General features: G+C 38.2%; 1 protein-coding gene across 5 annotated transcripts in view; it reads right to left on the reverse strand.

The window, feature by feature from the left end:
- The window catches only part of LOC127452871 (polypeptide N-acetylgalactosaminyltransferase 1-like), a 157,898-nt gene that overhangs the window by 5,477 nt on the left and 132,662 nt on the right, over positions 1-19,759 (reverse strand). For all 5 annotated transcript variants that reach the window (XR_007899322.1, XM_051718696.1, XM_051718694.1 and 2 more), the window contains 7 exons: positions 18,508-18,715; positions 14,785-14,955; positions 12,958-13,075; positions 11,674-11,854; positions 8,814-8,953; positions 7,480-7,578; positions 7,245-7,379 (listed from right to left, as the gene is read on the reverse strand). Coding sequence is in view for 4 of the 5 variants with exons in the window: in XM_051718696.1 (XP_051574656.1) it covers positions 7,245-7,379; positions 7,480-7,578; positions 8,814-8,953; positions 11,674-11,854; positions 12,958-13,075; positions 14,785-14,955; positions 18,508-18,715 (1,052 nt within the window). In the remaining variant the exon portion in view is untranslated. The remainder of the gene's footprint in view (positions 1-7,244; positions 7,380-7,479; positions 7,579-8,813; positions 8,954-11,673; positions 11,855-12,957; positions 13,076-14,784; positions 14,956-18,507; positions 18,716-19,759) is intronic.

Genomic DNA, 19,759 nt, shown 5'->3' on the forward strand with positions numbered 1-19,759 from the left:
CACATGTAAGATGTGAAATAGCTTTCAAAAATGTTTTTTTGTGGTGATGGAATACTAGTAGCTACTGTTTACTGCAGAGTATACATTATACACTTTCTACTAAAAAAAAAACAAAAAAAAGAAGAAAAGAAAAGGAAAATGAAAAGTGCTTTTATGTGGCACTCCAAAGGTATCACATGCATACTGTGCACAGTATTCAAACTGTAATTTAACAGTACAAACAGTAAATAGTCGATTCCGAACATATCCACTGTATCTGCTACATGCATGGATGGCCTTATAAACCTGGGTGCTTGAGGGCAAAGACAAATTGTGGGTGCACAGGGATTGCTTTACTGTGGAGCATGTGTGTGAGCGTGTGTAATGGGGCTTAGGGGAGTTGAGTGCTTTAGAGCTTCAGCCTAGCAAGAAGCATCAAGCCCCACTGATACAATTAGGATGGAGGTAGAACCTATAAGACACAGTGTAAGGTGCGAGTGTGCCTCATAGATGAGTTAGTGATGGTAATATATGGTAATACATGCAGCAGAGGTGCTCTCGTTGGCAAAAGATTTCCTGATCTCGCTCACTCCCAACCTCCTTTCCTTCCACCCTATCTATCTCGCTCGCTCTCCCCAAGAGCAAAACAGAAGCTTTATCTGACAGTGGAAAGACTTTGCTCAAGTTCTCTATTCTGTGCATCCTTCCGTCTCTCTGGGCTAAGGGCCAGCATGGTGGGGGGGACTCAGAATCTGGGGCGAGGGGGAGGAGGCTTTGGAGTAACAGGCATCTCTTTAAACCAACAGCAGTGGAATGCAAAAAACAATCTCCAGCTTTGTGGTTCTTCCTCTCTACTCCCCTCAGCTAATTCACTCTCTACATCTCTCCAGGCCGGAAGTGGCATTTAAGCTCTATACCAATATGGAGCGGCAATGTAGGTTTGAGATTGACTAAAATATGATGTAATCTAACTAAACTACCACTCCTGCAACAATGTTTATAAGGAAGCCATGGGGTGTGTGCGCACGTGTGAATGCATGCTGTACATAGAACAAGAGAATGATGACTGCACACCCTGCAGACAGACAGCTTTAAAGGGTTAGCTCATTGTCTTTGATGTTATATGACATGAGGCAAGCCAGACCCTAGAGGTGAAATATCTTTGAGTTAAAAGTGCATATGCATGCATGCATCAGAGAAGGGCCAAGGAACATCAACAAACATACGTTATCTCAATGCATAGGCAGAATGTATTTTATCAAATGCTGTTGTACACGTTTTACACATTGTACAGCATCATTATCATCTTAATTTTGCACCATCAAACCCCTAGGCCATCTGGGGTTGTAACATTATTGGAGACTCGTCCGGGATCAAACAATATGTATGTTCACGCACATATAGACATGTACACATACAAATATGCCGCAGCAACAATTAAAGCAATGTTCCAGGTTCAAAACAACTAAAGCTCTATCAACAACAGCATATCAACAACAGCATTTGTGCCATGCTGTCCATTATCACTGAACCTAATTTTAAATCGTCTTTTGAGTTTGTAAAATCAAACCACAATCATGTTTACAGTATATCACTTACTATGGAAGTTTAAAAGCAGAAATGTGAAGCTTGTATTTTGGTAAAAAAAACAGAAAAAAAACAAACAAACTATTAATTATGTCATACAAAAATGTGTTTCATTTGAGCTTTTAATGGTGGCAATACCATTCTAGGTGGATGAACTTCATGCAATACATTATATCATCCCTGTGAGTTGACTGTTTTGTATGTAAAGACTCCCTTTTTGTGGAGTGGTGGTGGCGTAGTGGACTAAAGCACATAACTGATAATCAGAAGGTTGCTGGTTCGATCCCCACAGCAACCACCATTGTGTCCTTGAGCAAGGCAGGTTGCTCCAGGGGGACTGTCCCTGTAATAAGTGCACTGTAAGTTGCTTTGGATAAAAGCGTCTACCAAATGCATAAATGTAGACAAAAATATATTTGTGCCACCATATTAATTTATTTCATTAAAAAACTAAAATTTAATTAAAAAAAAAAACATTTTTGAAATTGATGACTTGGACCAAATAATAAAGAAAAGCAGTCAAAAAGTGCTTAACATAGATGGAAACTCCTTCAGTACTGTTTAAAAAGCATCCCAGGGTGACACCTCAAGAATTTGGTTGAGAAAATGTCAAGAGCACATGTCTGCAAATTTTAGGCAAAGGGTGACTACTTTGAAGATGCTAAAATTTAACACAGTTTTGATTTATTTGGGATTTTGTTTAGTCACAACATAATTTCCATAGTTCCATTTATGTTATTCCATAGTTTTGATGACTTTACTATTATTCTAAAATGTAAAAAAATAAAAAAATAAAAAAATAAATATATAAGTGTTTCAAAACTTTTGACCAGTAGTGTGTGTATATATATATATATATATATATATATATATATATATATATATATATATATATATACACAGTTGAAGTCAGAAGTTTACATACACCTTAGCCAAATACATTTAAACTCAGTTTTTCACAATTCCTGACACTTAATCGTAGAAAACATTCCCTGTCTTAGGTCAGTTAGGATCACTACTTTATTTTAAGAATGTGAAATGTCAGAATAATTGTAGAGAGAATGATTTATTTCAGCTTCTATTTCTTTCATCACATTCCCAGTGGGTCAGAAGATTACATACAATTTGTTAGTATTTGGTAGCATTGCCTTTAAATTGTTTAACTTGGGCCAAACATTTTGGGTAGCCTTCCATAAGCTTCTCACTATAAGTTGCTGGAAATTTGGCCCATTCCTCCAGACAGAACTGGTGTAACTGAGTCAGATTTGTAGGCCTCCTTGATCACACATGCTTTTTCAGTTCTGCCCACAAATTTTCTCTCAAATTGAGGTCAGGGCTTTGTGATGGCCACTCCAATACCTTGACTTTGTTGTCCTTAAGCCATTTTGCCACAACTTTGGAGGTATGCTTGGGGTCATTGTCCATTTGGAAGACCCATTTGCGACCGAGCTTTAACTTCCTGGCTGATGTCTTGAGATGTTGCTTCAATACATCCACATAATTTTCCTTCCACATGATGCCATCTATTTTGTGAAGTGCATCAGTCCCTCCTGCAGCAAAGCACCCCCACAACATGATATGCCACCCACATGCTTCACGGTTGGGATGGTGATCTTCGGCTTGCAAGCCTCACCCTTTTTCCCTACAAACATAACGATGGTCATTATGGCCAAACAGTTCCATATTTGTTTCATCATACCAGAGGACATTTCTCCAGAAAGTAAGATCTTTGTCCCTATGTGTACTTGCAAACTGTAGTCTGGCTTTTTTTATGGCGGTTTTGGAGCACTGGCTTCTTCCTTGCTGACAGGTTATGTCGATATAGGACTCGTTTTACTGTGGATATAGATAGTTGTCTACCTGTTTCCTCCAGCATCTTCACAAGGTCCTTTGCTGTTGTTCTGGGATTGATTTGCACTTTTCGCACCAAACTACATTCAACTCTAGGAGACAGAATGCGTCTCCTTCCTGAGCGGTATGATGGTTGCGTGGTCCCATGGTGTTTATACTTGCGTACTATTGTTTGTACAGATGAACATGGTACCTTCAGGCATTTGGAAATTGCTCCCAAGGATGAACCAGACTTGTGAAGTTCCACAATTTTTTTTCTGAGGTCTTGGCTGATTTCTTTTGATTTTCCCATGATGTCAAGCAAAGAGGCACTGAGTTTGAAGGTAGACCTTAAAATACATCCACAGGTTCACCTCCAATTCAGTACACCTCCTATCAGAAGCTAATTGGCTAATTGTCTAAAGGCTTGACATCATTTTCTGGAATTTTCTAAGCTGCTTAAAGGCACAGTTAACTTGGTGTATGTAAACTTCTGACCCACTGGAATTGTGATATAGTCAATTAAAAGTGAAACAATCTGTCTGTTAACAACTGCTGGAAAAATGACTCGTGTCATGCACAAAGTAGATGTCCTAAATTACTTGCCAAAACTATAGTTTGCTAATATTAAATCTGTGGAGTGGTTAAAAAACTAGTTTTAATGACTTCAACCTAAGTGTATGTAAACTTCTGACTTCAACTGTATATATACACACACACACACACACACACATACATACATACATACATACATACATACATACATATATATATATATATATAGTACTGTGCAAATGTTTTAGGCACTTGTGAAAAATGTTGGATAGTGAGAATGTCTTAAAAAATAATGCCATAAATAGTTTTAATTTATCAATTAACATCATACAAAGTCCAGTAAACACAAAAAAGCTATATCAATATTTGGTGTGGCCACCTTTGCTTTTAAAACAGCCCCAGTTCTCCTAGGTACACCTTGACACAGTTTTTCTTGGTTGTTGGCAGATAGGATGTACCAAGCTTCTTGGACCACTGATTGAATTCGCCACAGTTCTTCTATCTATTTCGGCTGTCTCAATTGCTACTGTCTCTTCATGTAATCCCAGACTGACTCGATGTTCAGTGAGGGGCTCTGTGGAGGCAATGCCATCTCTTGCAGAGCACCCTGTTCTTCTATTCTAATCTTTTATATTTGCAAAAGTAATGTTTGGGAGTCTAAAATGTATTTTCCTATTGACACACTAAAGCTGAAGATATAAATAACCATCTTAAGACAAAGGTTTTTGTGAAACATCTTAAGTGCCTAAAACTTTTGCACAGTACTGTATATTATATATATATATATACAGGTGCATCTCAATAAATTAGAATGTCGTGGAAAAGTTCATTTATTTCAGTAATTCAACTCAAATTGTGAAACTCGTGTATTAAATAAATTCAGTGCACACAGACTGAAGTAGTTTAAGTCTTTGGTTCTTTTAATTGTGATGATTTTGGCTCACATTTAACAAAAACCCACCAATTCACTATCTCAAAAAATTATAATACATCATAAGACCAATAAAAAAAACATTTTTAGTGAATTGTTGGCCTTCTGGAAAGTATGTTCATTTACTGTATATGTACTCAATACTTGGTAGGGGCTCCATTTGCTTTAATTACCGCCTCAATTCGGCGTGGCATGGAGGTGATCAGTTTGTGGCACTGCTGAGGTGGTATGGAAGCCCAGGTTTCTTTGACAGTGGCCTTCAGCTCATCTGCATTTTTTGGTCTCTTGTTTCTCATTTTCCTCTTGACAATACCCCATAGATTCTCTATGGGGTTCAGGTCTGGTGAGTTTGCTGGCCAGTCAAGCACACCAACACCATGGTTATTTAACCAACTTTTGGTGCTTTTGGCAGTGTGGGCAGGTGCCAAATCCTGCTGGAAAATGAAATCAGCATCTTTAAAAAGCTGGTCAGCAGAAGGAAGCCTGAAGTGCTCCAAAATTTCTTGGTAAACGGGTGCAGTGACTTTGGTTTTCAAAAAACACAATGGACCAACACCAGCAGATGACATTGCACCCCAAATCATCACGGACTGTGGAAACTTAACACTGGACTTCAAGCAACTTGGGCTATGAGCTTCTCCACCCTTCCTCCAGACTCTAGGAACTTGGTTTCCAAATGAAATACAAAACTTGCTCTCATCTGAAAAGAGGACCTTGGAACACTGGGCAACAGTCCAGTTCTTCTTCTCCTTAGCCCAGGTAAGACGCCTCTGATGTTGTCTGTGGTTCAGGAGTGGCTTAACAAGAGGAATACGACAACTGTAGCCAAATTCCTTGACACGTCTGTGTGTGGTGGCTCTTGATGCCTTGACCCCAGCCTCAGTCCATTCCTTGTGAAGTTCACCCAAATTCTTGAATCGATTTTGCTTGACAATCCTCATACGGCTGTGGTTCTCTCGGTTGGTTGTGCATCTTTTTCTTCCACACTTTTTCCTTCCACTCAACTTTCTGTTAACATGCTTGGATACAGCACTCTGTGAACAGCCAGCTTCTTTGGCAATGAATGTTTGTGGCTTACCCTCCTTGTGAAGGGTGTCAATGATTGTCTTCTGGACAACTGTCAGATCAGCAGTCTTCCCCATGATTGTGTAGCCTAGTGAACCAAACTGAGAGACCATTTTGAAGGCTCAGGAAACCTTTGCAGGTGTTTTGAGTTGATTAGCTGATTGGCATGTCACCATATTCTAATTTTTTGAGATAGTGAATTGGTGGGTTTTTGTTAAATGTGAGCCAAAATCATCACAATTAAAAGAACCAAAGACTTAAACTACTTCAGTCTGTGTGCATTGAATTTATTTAATACACGAGTTTCACAATTTGAGTTGAATTATTGAAATAAATGAACTTTTCCACGACATTCTAATTTATTGAGATGCACCTGTATATATATATTTATATATATATATATATATATATATATATATATATATATATATATATATAAAGAGAGAGAGGGAGAGAGAGTTACATGTTTTTTGTTTACATCTATAATTTGTACTATTTACATTGATTTGTAGAACAAGCACTAAAACGGTACTGTTACTAAGAATATTGTGCTTAAAGTGACAGTACCGTTTTAGTGCTTGTTTTACACTGAAGTGTTTTGGTTGAGCACACATTAATGAGAGTGGAGTCTCATGGCCTCTTTACCACATCTGTGCTATATGTGATGAGAATTTAATGTTTTTATTTTTGTTGTTTTTCATCAACAACTGACTGCAAAGAACTGAAAGGTTATCAAAATAGACTTTATTCAGTGAGAAATGTATGGATCTTGTTTTTGGACACACATTACACAGAACGAGTCAAACCAAACTTTTACTCTCAACATTCTTGATGCTGAACTTCTTTGCCACTATACTACTCAGCCACTGGAGAGTGAAATCTGAAAATGTACTAGCCATTTGCTAATCAAAGATTAAACTGCGATTAATTAAGAAATCCATATTTTTACCCAACCCTCTTAGTAAGTGATTTTATCACACTGGTCTCATGTTAACATGTGGAATGTTTAAGTCTTGTGGCTATACTTTTGGAACAATGTGTACTTTCATATTTATTCAAGTTCAACGCCTTGCTCCATAGACTTCCATTGCAGGTGCATTACTGTAATCGTGAATTTTGTTTGTTCTTATAAAATATGGGACTATTCAGATGCTGTCAATAGAGCTTAACTTGTACTGAACATTCCTTGAAACTCTCATGAACAAAGGCACAAACGATACAGATGTTACCAGTGGCTTATACTGCAAACACACACACACACACACACACACACACACACACACACACACACACTCACCACTGGGTCATACTCCCAGAGCTGGTTGCCTTTCAAGTGATGGCACTTGAGCATCATAACAGGGCCGTTGAGTTTGGACACATCCAAACAGAGGTCATCAGTTCGGATCTCTTTATTGGCCGTGTATGAGAAAACCTGAGCAGACGGCAAAGGTCACAAAACATTAATGTCATTTCTGTCATCTCGTAAACATTGCCATCATTACTCTACTCGAGTGAGAGAGATGGGAGCTTACCTGGTTGCCGCCCATGCCGTGGCAGTTGAAAATGCCCACTTTCTCGTTCTCTTTCCTGGCCATATTATCCAGACACTGGTTGGTCTCCACATTACGGATCTGCAACCGGACAGATCGTACAAACAGATTAGACACACTCAAACAGCCCTCCCACATGAATAAACACAGTCACGTCTCTGTCTGAGTGTCAAACATGGTTAATTACCTAAAGCTTATCGCACACCTTGGAGGAGTATCGACAAATTGAGAGACAAGTGACACACACACACACACACACACACACACACACACACACACCCATAAATGTGTACTTGATGAAAGATATCAGACGGATGAAGACACAGCTCACTACTTTCATCCAAAACGTTATACACATGTCAAGATCAGTGGGGCTTAAGCCATGACAAACACATTTACCAACTACAGTGGCAGCCATTTATCCAGCATTTCATGTAAATACTGATTTGAAGGGTTAGTTTTTGATTTATTCACCCTCATATTTTTCCAAACCCATTTGACATTCTTCTGTGAAACTGACTGTCTTGACTGCACTTTTCCATAAAATGAAAGTGAATTGGGATGGACACTGTTAAACTTCACAAATGACAATAGCTTTGTGTGATAAACAGCCAAATTTAAGTTGTTTTTCACTGACATAAACATTCTGCTACAATTCTTCTTTTGCGTTCCATGGAAAAAAGAAAGTCACACAGGTTTGGAATGACATCATTTTCTAAATCTTTAACAAATGACTATTTTGTTTTCGTTGTGACATCTTCTTCAGTAAGCCTTCATACTGCTCCACCCTCAGTTGGTTTTCATTGGCTACACATGGAACACCTTTTTGACATAATTTCCTCCCTGACTTTCACATCATAAAGTCACCATCAGTAGAGAGGAGAGACAAGGATGAGCTACTAGGGAATGAGCCGTGGACAGCACAAGGAAGATAGTGCCTTAACCAGTCAGGAAAATAGACAGACTCAAAGAAAGTGAGTTTCAGACATCAGAGATGGCACAGGCATGTTTTATTCATAAGACTGTCTGAAAAAGAGCGAGGGAGAGATGGACAGATGGAATGTAAGGGAGCGGGTGAGAGACGGGACTGGAAACAAGACGATAACAGAAGGACAAAAGAAGAGAGAAGGAGAGAATAAATGTCTCTCATTTTCCAAGTAGAGTGGCTGAATAAAAATAAAAAAAAAACAATCAATTCCCGTAACATCAGCCGTGAAAAAAACAAAAGCGTTCCTAGCTAATTCACACTTGCTCTTCTTTACCACACACAGAAATGTGTGTGTGTGTGTGTGTGTGTGCGAGAGAGATACACACACCTCTCCCAGGGAGTAGTAGTGGCGTGGTATCTGGGAGTCTGGATAGACATTTTCAAGGTACCAGGAGAACGGCTTACACTGTAGGTTCTGCCTCAGAGCTGTTCTGGATGATATGTCGCCATAATCCACCTTGGTCACACCTGCCACAAACACACAAAAGAATGCGAAATGGTAAATTAAACAAGCACAAGTGATTGTATTGGCAGCGTTTATGTAGAACAGGGCTGTTCAAATCTGGTCATGGAGGGCCACCGCCCCGCAGAGTTTAGCTTCAACTCTAATTAAACACATGAAGAAGCTAATCAAAGTATTCAGAAATACTTGAAAATAACAGGCTGGTGTGTAAGCGCAGGGTTGGAAATGAACTCTCCATGAACCAATTTGAAAAGCTGTGATGTAGAGGATGAAAAAATTACAATGACAGTCCATTTATCATGTAATGGTAGAAATGTGTCAGTCTCATTGAGATTTTGCGATAGCATTTATACCTAGTACATATATCCATGCAGATATCAGTAAGCAGGACTGCTTTACATGATTTACACATGAGAGCGACAAAGAAACATGGAGTATTTGCAAAAATACAGAGCGGGGCATGTGCCAAACAGGTTGAGGAAGAACATGCTATTAGTAGTAATGAAGTGGTGTTGGAAGGCATAACACAAAGCAAAGTTTAGTTGTTAGTTGTGCACAACTTTTCACATTAATATAAATTTTAGCTTTACATATATGTTTATTTAATATACATAGTAAGTCATTTTCTTTGTTACGTTTCCAGCTAAATAACTATATAGTGACTATATACTGTTATCATTATTTAAAATTACTCGTACTGTTTTTGGTCATACCGGCAACCCCTGCAATATATGCACACAGCCACACAAATAGCTCTGAGCCTCATTGGGCACTACTGACAGTGACATTAATATCTATTATCCAACATCTCCTTCTGACTCAATACTGCTCTACTGGCTAAGAGCGCTGACCACACACACACACACACACACGCCACATTAAAGAGAAAGACACAGAGATAGAGACAGTCAACGAAAGAGGCAGAGACAGATAAAGGGACAAAGAGAGGGAGTGACAGAGAGAGCAGATAAGGAAAAATAATTTCAAAAAATGGCAATATTGTGTCCTACTTTATTCTTGAGCTGTGTGTTAGGCCAGAAACATACTCTAAACAAGTACACAAAAGCCAATGCTTCTAGCTACACAAGCTCGATTTCATGGGTAACTGCGTTGCGAAATGAGTCAGAATGCAATCCATAAAGCATCGCAAGTACGAGTTTATTCTAACTATTGTTGGCATTAGCATAAACTATTTCTTCTACGGTCAGTTTTCCAAAACTATTGTCATGGCAGAACAACAGTTTGAAGAGAATCTAGGCAATAAAGTTATTTAAAATTATTTAAAACTGTCAACATGTTCATAGCTCCAGTTCAAAATTCTCCACCACTAGCATCACAAAATGCCACTAGCGTCACAAAATGCCACTAGCGTCACAAAACACCATTAGCATTAGAGCAAAAATAATAGTTTTCCCCCATTGTCCATTGGTTGGAAAACAGATCTCTGCTGTGATAGGAGAAAGTATTTTACCATAAAAACAATTAAACACTTCAGTAGAGATGGGACGATATGGTTCTCACACAATTCGGTTCGATATACAATGTAAGCTTCACGATTCGACATTATCTCGATTCTATATGATAACACTTAAATGACAAAGTATGGCAAGTTCTTTAATACACAATATAAATGCTCAAAGTTTAAATAAGAGCTTCTCTTATACCTTTCACTATAAGAAAACATCACAAATAAATAAGCCTTCAAAAATAGTGGGCAAAAGGCTTATCAGTTGCAGAACAAGCAATAAAACTGAACAGAACCTGTCCCGAAAAAGTATGTGAAAGTGTATCTTAAATTAAATGTTTTATAATAAAATCATTATTATAATCACATTTTAACTTTTTAAAAATGTAAAAATTCTACATTCTATCAATTCATATTTTATCATGAAATTGTATATATAATAATGATATAAGCTGTCAATGTTTGAAATAATGTGTACAAATTAAGTAATAACACTGAGTTTACATTCATTGTATAACAATCGCTATAATGGCACTGTCATTTTAAGAGTTTAACCTGTATCGCACAGACTCGCACAGGTGTTCTGGTTCGTTTATTAATGGAGAGAAGTCTCGTTTTTTAGCGCATCCATGCTATTTGTGCTTAAAATTTATATTTCTTTTTACATTTTATTTGACTATAAAGAACAGAGATGATATTAAAAGACACGTTGTTCAACAAAAGTGGAGTGCGGGATCTCATCTTTGATGGACAAACAGTACGCGGAAGAAATGGTCAGTTTTAATCTCAAGCACTTTTCAACAAAACAAGGCGATTTCCCATGTATTCCAGTACTTATACTTACAAATTTTAAAAGCTAAATTCAAGCACTTTAAGCACTTCAAAGACCTTGTGTGAACTCTGTAAAGAGTCTAGAAAAAAAGTGCAGTTTAGGTAAAATCAAGCAATCAAGGTCATTTCATTTACGATCACATGGGCAGAAAACAATGTTGCAAATTTCGAAATATCGAGTTTTGCCTCTACATTTTTCGGCATTTTTTGGTTTGCGATATATCAAAATTCGATATATTGTCCCATCCCTACACTACAGTTTTAATGGCACACACACACTTAAAAGTAACTCTAGCACCCACTTGAGTATTAGGTGTGTTATCACCACAGTAACACATCTGAGTATGTTTCTGGCCTTGGTTGTCTTTTGTGAATTTATTTTGAGTGTTTATTGTGCAAATGTGTTGCATGTGAATGCATCTTACTTACCAGGTGAGATGATGTAGAAGAAGTTCTTGAACTCATCCATCCAGACCTCTGCCAGACGTCTGTTGTTCTTGTTGATGATCTGCCCAGTTCCACCAGGGAACGTGTATGGAGTCGCCTTACGGAACACATGACCGACGTGAGAACATGTTACGATCTCCAGCGTTCCCCCGCACTGCCAGATCTGATAAGCAAAAACACACATTAGTTCTCAGAACAAGTACCCGTTAATAATTTCAAAGAGGCTGAACAGCATTTTATCTATTAGGGCGGGTTACTGATACAGATTTCCCGATTTGATTTGATTCCTATTCACAAGCTTTCGATTTGATTCTGATTTCGACCCTATATCGATTCATATGGGTATATTTTAGTTATAATATCCATTTTGCTTACATATGAAAGAAATTCTCTCACAGATAATTCTGTTAATTATACAGGGGACCTTCTAACTAGGCACATTATGAAAATATAAATTTTGCTAATTATATTTAATTAGTTTTTCATAGTTTTGGTCATATTTTAGCTTTTTAAAAATAAATAAATCGAATTATTCCATCAATACGTATAATTTTATACTGCATATATTATATTTTGTTTAGATGTTTGTTTAATTGCATAATTTGTACTATTTACAAGTATTTACATTGATTTGTTGAACACGTGCTAAAAACAGGTACTGTCTCTTTAAGAAAACTGGCATTTAGGTAAAGAGCATCTGTAAATGAGCGCATATTAATGAGAGAGGACTCAAATGGCTTTACCTCATCCTTGCTATGCGTGATTCGAATTAAACGTTTCTTTTTGTTTTTGATCAACAACTGACTGTAAAGAAAAGAAAGGATATTAAAAGAGACATTATTCAATGACAAATGGATTGCGTGAATCTCGTCTTTGGACACACAGAACGAGTCAAACCAAACTTTTACTCTCAACACACAGTGAAAGCATCTTGCTGCTGAATACTTCCTCACTATACTACATAAACACTGCAAAGTGAAATCTGAACATTTACCAGACAGCGGCTATCATAGACATTTTTGGTGGAATAGCGCAAAATTTGTTTGCAAATGAGAGTGATTTTCTTTCACTGTAGTAAATTGTTGCGCATAGATCCTTGGGATTGATAAATCGATGTTGAGATCGTACATATGAAGATGAAAATCAATATTTTTACCCAGTCCTATTATCTATGCAAAAATTTGGAGTCAAGACAGCAAGAATTGTGGGTAGGAGGGGGTAGATGGCAGTGGTGGCTAAATGATGTACTCTATTGGTGAGACTGACCCTGAAGGAGATCTCCAAGTTCTCTCCTCCCCAAATGTCCATGCCAGCATCATATGTGCCAATCTCCTGAAAATAATCTCTGTCTATGGAGAAGAGTCCACCTGCCATAGTGGGGGTCCTGCAGAGAGAAACATACAAGACAACAGGGAAAAAAAAAACAACGAGTTGAATTCTATCATGCAAAACAAGCCCTTTAAGTGTACAATCATATCTTATAAAAGCAGTTCTTCCTCTCTCGTTCTCTCAGTCAGGAACAAACACATATCTTTATGTCACTCAGGGAAATGTCAATGGAAATGACTTGTTTACATGCTCCTGTTTCGGCAACAACATATTTCTCTCCCTCTTTAAATATTGTTCACTTTCTTTGCCCATTTGCTTCAGCAGGCGCTCTCTGTTCTTTCCTGTTTTCCTTCCATCTTTCCCCTGCAGCACGTCTCATTCACATTCATGTTTTTCTCCCATAAGAACCTGTTGTTGTTATGCTCTAAAGTTGTTTTCATGCCGTTTTGCTACTTAAAGAATAAGGCTCTGAAGTAAACTGAATAAGAGCAAATGAGAGAGGGGTCGTGAGAAAAAATAAGAAAACACAATGAGCAGCGCTGCGTCAGAACAATGTTCTGATAAAAAACACAGGATCTCTGAACAAACCCAGCAGTGAAAGGCTAAGAGTTAGTCTGTTTCTGTGGAGAACACTGTAGTTATGTGGTGAGAAGTTAAAACACTCTCTCCCCTCAGCAAAGTGCTCTTGTGGAATAAAATGCCTTGTGTTAACAGCAGAGAGTTTAGCTGTAGGACCGGAGTGAATATCCTGTACTTTCATATTCCGTAGCTTTAGTTGCATATAAATTACCTTATTGAAAGCAAAATATAAAGGTTTCATTTATATTTAAAAGGCCTCTACTAGTCGGAGTCATTGCCTAGTGGTTTGCATCTGTGCTCAGATACACATGGTGCTTATGTGGCCCGCTCGAGTTCGAATTTGGTTTGTGACATTTCCCAATCCTCCTCTTCTCCCCAATCGTGTCCTGTCTAATCGCTCCTCAAAAAAGGATGATAAACCAGGGCTTTGAAAAAAAGCAGTGTTCATTCAGGAATACTAGTGTACTGCTTACTGCATACAGCGCAGTATATACTGAATACTACCTACTTTGTGAAAATGCATTATGCAACATAAACATACATTTTTATTTATTTTTTATTCCAATTTTGCATAAAATGTCTGAACTCTTGGCAGTCTGACCAAATAATGAATCAAGGAGGAGAACACTGGAGCTGAAATCACTTCTGGTCATTTGTCATAATGGAAATGAAATGTCGAGTGCATTGTGAATAAAGTATGCCACACAGTATGCTCTGTTGTGTATTGAGCATCTTGGCAAATGTATTTAGCCATCCACATATTCCATGCATATAGAACATTTCCAAAGGCTTCTATGCGCAGAATACGGTACATACTGCACACTTCAAAAATAGTACGAGTAGTAAGATACTGTGCTTTTCCGAACATTGCTAGAATCAGAGGAATGCCACCAGAGGTCTGATGTTGTTATTTCTTCAGAAAATGTATTGTTAACCATTGAATTATGTTGTGCCTGTTTAAGGTAGATCATGACATTTTTGCATCATCTATTTATTTTTTTGACAACATATTACACGTAACGTATGTGTGTGGGTGTCAATACGTTTGCAGTGCATCACGACTGCCACTAGGGGGAGAAATATGACAGTCATAAGCGAGTGTTGGAGAGAGTGAAAAGTCGACTATTGTCCGACTTCGCAAAAAAACCTTTTAAAGTGCATTTAAATATACTGTGTGTTTGTTACCTGACAGGCAGCGTTCTGTCTCCTTTTCTGCGGTCCATCTCTCTTTGTGGAACAGGATACCAGCGGAAGTTCAGCTTCCAGTTGAACCCCCCATATGTCATATCGGATCCTGCCATGTATTCGAATGTGTCATCGCTGATCACATCAATGATGGGACACACTACTGTTTTCCTGTGAAACACACACATGACATGATATTGGCTGTCTTGACAAAGACTGCCTCAACCGCCACAGTGACGTAATGAGTTTTGTCTGATATAGAATAGCTTTTTTTTTTTTTTAAATGAGCTGGCAAACACTCAGACATACACCTAACTTAACTTAACACAGATGCAGACACAAATCAGAGGGGACGTCTCTCTAAACCTGTGTCATCAATCAGCACAAAGCAGCCCACTGTGAAGCTAACACTGCCGATGATGATAGATCACACACACTCTCTCACACACACACACACACACACACACACACACACACAATAGAGCTGAAGATCTGCAGGCACACATTTCTTTCCTAAATTAAACATTTCCTAAATCAAAGACAAAATGTAAACTTAGTCTTCAAATAAACAACATCCTTTGGTAACGATATTCTCTGCTTGCGTTTGTTGAACAGGTTTTACGAATGCGCTGCTCGCATTTTCAGTCATGCTTCCAAAGTTTTCATTTACACTCCCTTAGTTTTCGTTCGCAGTTCTGGCACAAACTGTGTGGGCGGGGCTAACAGAGAGGAGTTCTAATTGGCTGGTGAGTTTTTGAATGACAGCTCTTTGACCTGGAAGTAGAGTTCAGTCAGTAAAAGGGGCTCTGGTTTAGTTGTTGCGAGTAAAAGTGCGAGAATCTGCAAGGGGCTTGATAATTCATTAGTGTTTGGTAATATATTTAGGCGTTTGCTTTTGTATTTTATGTGTATTTTTTTCTCCTAATACTATTTTGTCGCAATAAGCTTTCAAGGAGCTGAACCAGTCCGTCCGGTACCAACAATCATCCATGCCATTTTCTAATCAGCCAATCATGTGGCAGCAGTGCAGTGCATAAAATCACGCAGATACGCATCAGGAGCTTCAGTTAATATTCACATCAACCATCAGAAAGGGGAAAAAATTTGATCTCAGTGATTTGGACCGTGGCATGATTGTTGGTGCCAGATGGGCTGGTTTGAGTATATATATATATATATATATATATATATATATATATATATATATATATATATATATATATATACACACACAGTACTGTGCAAAAGTTTTAGGCACTTGTGAAAAATGTTGGATAGTGAGGATGTCTTCAAAAATTGTTTTAATAAATAGTTTTCATTTATCAATTAACGTCATACAAAGTCCAGTAAACATAAAAAGCTAAATCAATATTTGGTGTGACAACCTTTGCCTTCAAAACAGCACCAATTCTCCTAGGTATACCTTAACACAGTTTTTCTTGGTTCTTGGAGAATTTGCCACAGTTCTTCTATCTATTTCGGCTGTCTCAATTGCTTCTGTCTCTTTATGTAATCCCAGAATGACTCAGTATTCAGTGGGGGGCTCTGTGCCATATAGAAGCCTAGAAGCCTTAGATAGAAGCCTTTATTTTGGTCACACATCATACATACATTTTTGCATATATACAGTGAAATTTATTTGTTTTCACATATCCCAGCTGGGGTCAGAGTGCAGGGTCAACCATGATACAGCGCCCCTGGAGCAGATGTGGTCAAGGGCCTTGCTCAAGGGCATCCTGGCAGTGTTGGGGCTTGAACCCCTGACCATCTAGTCAGTAACCCAGAGCCTTAACCGCCAAGCCACCACTGCCCCTAGGGAGTGGTTGCAGGGCTCCCTGATATTCTATTCTATTCTATTTGCAAAATAAATGTTTGGGAGTATAAAATGTATATTTCCTATTGACACACTAAAGCAGAAAATATAAATAACCATCTTAAGACAAATGTTTTTGTGAAACATCTTATGTGCCTAAGACTTTTGCACAGTACTGTATATACACTGGTGGCCAAAAGTTTGGAATAATGTACAGATTTTGCTCTTATGGAAAGAAATTGGTACTTTTATATTACAATGTATAGTCAGGACATTAATAACATGAAAATTTACTATTACAATTTTTAAAAAATTTTCAGAACTTCTTAAACTAAAGAGTTCTCATCAAAAAATCCTCCACGTGCAGCAATGACAGCTTTGCAGATCCTTGCCATTCTCGCTGTCAGTTTGTCCAGATACTCAGGTGACATTTCACCCCACGCTTCCTGTAGCACTTGCCATAGATGTGGCTGTCTTGTCGGGCACTTCTCACACACCTTACAGTCTAGCTGATCCCACAAAATCTCAATGGGGTTAAGATCCATAGCACTCTTTTCAATTATCTGTTGTCCAATGTCTGTGTTTCTTTGCCCACTCTAACCTTTTCTTTTTGTTTTTCTGTTTCAAAAGTGGCTTTTTCTTTGCAATTCTTCCCATAAGGCCTGCACCCCTGAGTCTTCTCTTTACTGTTGTACATGAAACTGGTGTTGAGTGGGTAGAATTCAATGAAGCTGTCAGCTGAGGACATGTGAGGTGTCTGTTTCTCAAACTAGAGACTCTGATGTACTTATCCTCTTGTTTAGTTGTACATCTGACCTTCCACATCTCTTTCTGTCCTTGTTAGAGCCAGTTGTCCTTTGTCTTGAAGACTGTAGTGTACACCTTTGTATGAAATCTTCAGTTTTTTAGCAATTTCAAGCATTGTATAGCCTTCATTCTTCAAAACAATGATTGACTGACAAGTTTCTAGAGAAAGCTGTTTCTTTTTTGCCATTTTTGACCTAATATTGACCTTAAGATATGCCAGTCTATTGCATACTGCAAACACAAAGACAATGTTAAGCTTCATTTAACGAACCATATAGCTTTCAACTGTGTTTGATATAATGACAAGTGATTTTCTAGTACCAAATGAGCAATTTAGCATGATTACTCAAGGATAAGGTGTTGGAGTGATGGCTGCTGGAAATGGGGCCTGTCTAGATTTGATAAAAAATGACTTTTTTCAAATAATAATGGTGCTGGTTTTTACATCAGTAATGTCCTGACAGTTGAATGACACTTTGGTGAATTAAGTACCAATTTCCTTCCGAAAAAGCAAAATCTGTACATTATTCCAAACGTTTGGCCACCAGTGTGTGTGTGTGTATACATATATATATATATATATATATATATATATATATATATATATAATATATGGTAGGGATATAAAAATGTAAGTATTTTCATAATGGTATTATAGCACATTTTTTTTTGTCTGATTTTGTGTCATATCTACCACACTGCAATGTTTCTTATGAAGTGTTCACACAGTACGCAACAGAATGGAACAGAGTGCAGCGGTCTCGAGACACATTTTGATGAACTGTTTTTAACTTGATACGCCATCTAAATAACACATTGCTCAAGGCTAGGGCAAAAACACTCTGGGGTTATAAGTTTGAGAAGATGCTTGAGTTGCGAACATCACTTCTGGTTAATGTTTTATCAGTAGAGAACCAAAACAAACCCACATACACTTACACAGAGACATGATAATATTTGTAGTGATTTAATCTCCATGTGTCTTACCAGATTTACACTTTGCAGTGCTTCACTTCTTTACAATGTCCAAATCTTCAAGCAAGTAAATATCAACCAACAAATCTTAGACTAGAGCGTTGCATCTTGGGACTTGCAGTGCTTACTTGTCAAGTTTGATGCGAGAGAGTAGAGGCTCCAGCCAACCGATGGTGCACTCACAGTGGGCATCCAGGAAGGTAATCACCTGACCTGTAGAGAGGGCCGCCCCCTTCAAACGTGCACGAATCAGACCAGAACGCTGCTCCATCCGTACCACCCTAACGGGCACCTCCAATTTCCGCATGTATTGCTCCAATTGCCGCTTCAGGAAGTCTACATGCACACAGGGAAAACAAACATGAAATTGCACACAGGAAACATGAAAAAAAATTATACACAGGTAACAAGGGGTAATCTGGCTTAGTGGTTAAAGATCTTGGCTGGCAGTTCGCAAGATGTTATCATAAAGTTGAAGTATATCTGCCATTTTGGCTGAGCCAAAAGTTCATACGATAGACCGATTGGATAGGGGTGGGCGATATACCGGTAGGCATGATAAACCGGTAGAAATTTGCCAGACGGTATACATTTTGGATTACAAAATTGCCACACGAGAAATATGTACAGCACCTAACACGCACGCATTACACACTCTGTCGGATTAATGGAGGAAGGCGGAGCAACTGCTCGATCCTCAAATTCATTTGAATGAGAAGATGAGAGGAAATTATGAAGGAAAAATTGTGTCCTCCATGGTGTGGAATTGGTTTGACTTTAGAAAACGTGATAAAGAGCAGAAAACAGCGATTTGCAAAGTCTGTACATTGTGTATGTCAATATATCCATGTGCGCCTATATATCAGTGGTCAGGGCTTCACGTGAGCTTGATTGAAATAATAAAATGCAGATAATGAAATAAATAATGCAACAAAGAAAATAATGAAACTTTTTCACTGACAGCTGCATGTGTCATTACATGAAAAGCTTGTCTAGAACGCGATAAAAAATGATACTGAATCCGCTTCTGCGGCATGAAATTTCACTTGAGTGACCGCCAAGGCAAATTCAATGAGATTCATCCCACGCTTCTAACATGCCTCCCATCCAAACACATGCAGCTGTGTTGTGCGAGTGTTGCACATGCAGTCTGAAACAAGCAAGTGCATGCAAGTCTTGAAGTCATCCCAGTCCCTTCATTTGTGCTCCTGTGACAGAAAAAGGGCAGATCACACCCACTACTCATTCTGGTTTCTCTCGATGTCAAGTGTGTTTTTAAAATATACATCAAAACCCTTTCTAAAATTCTGTTCGAATAATGTTTGATATCAGGAAACAAACCAGTCATATTTTCCTTCAGACATTTTATATTTTCTTTAT

Source organism: Myxocyprinus asiaticus, chromosome 15, assembly GCF_019703515.2.
Source record: "Myxocyprinus asiaticus isolate MX2 ecotype Aquarium Trade chromosome 15, UBuf_Myxa_2, whole genome shotgun sequence".
Taxonomy (NCBI): domain Eukaryota; kingdom Metazoa; phylum Chordata; class Actinopteri; order Cypriniformes; family Catostomidae; genus Myxocyprinus; species Myxocyprinus asiaticus.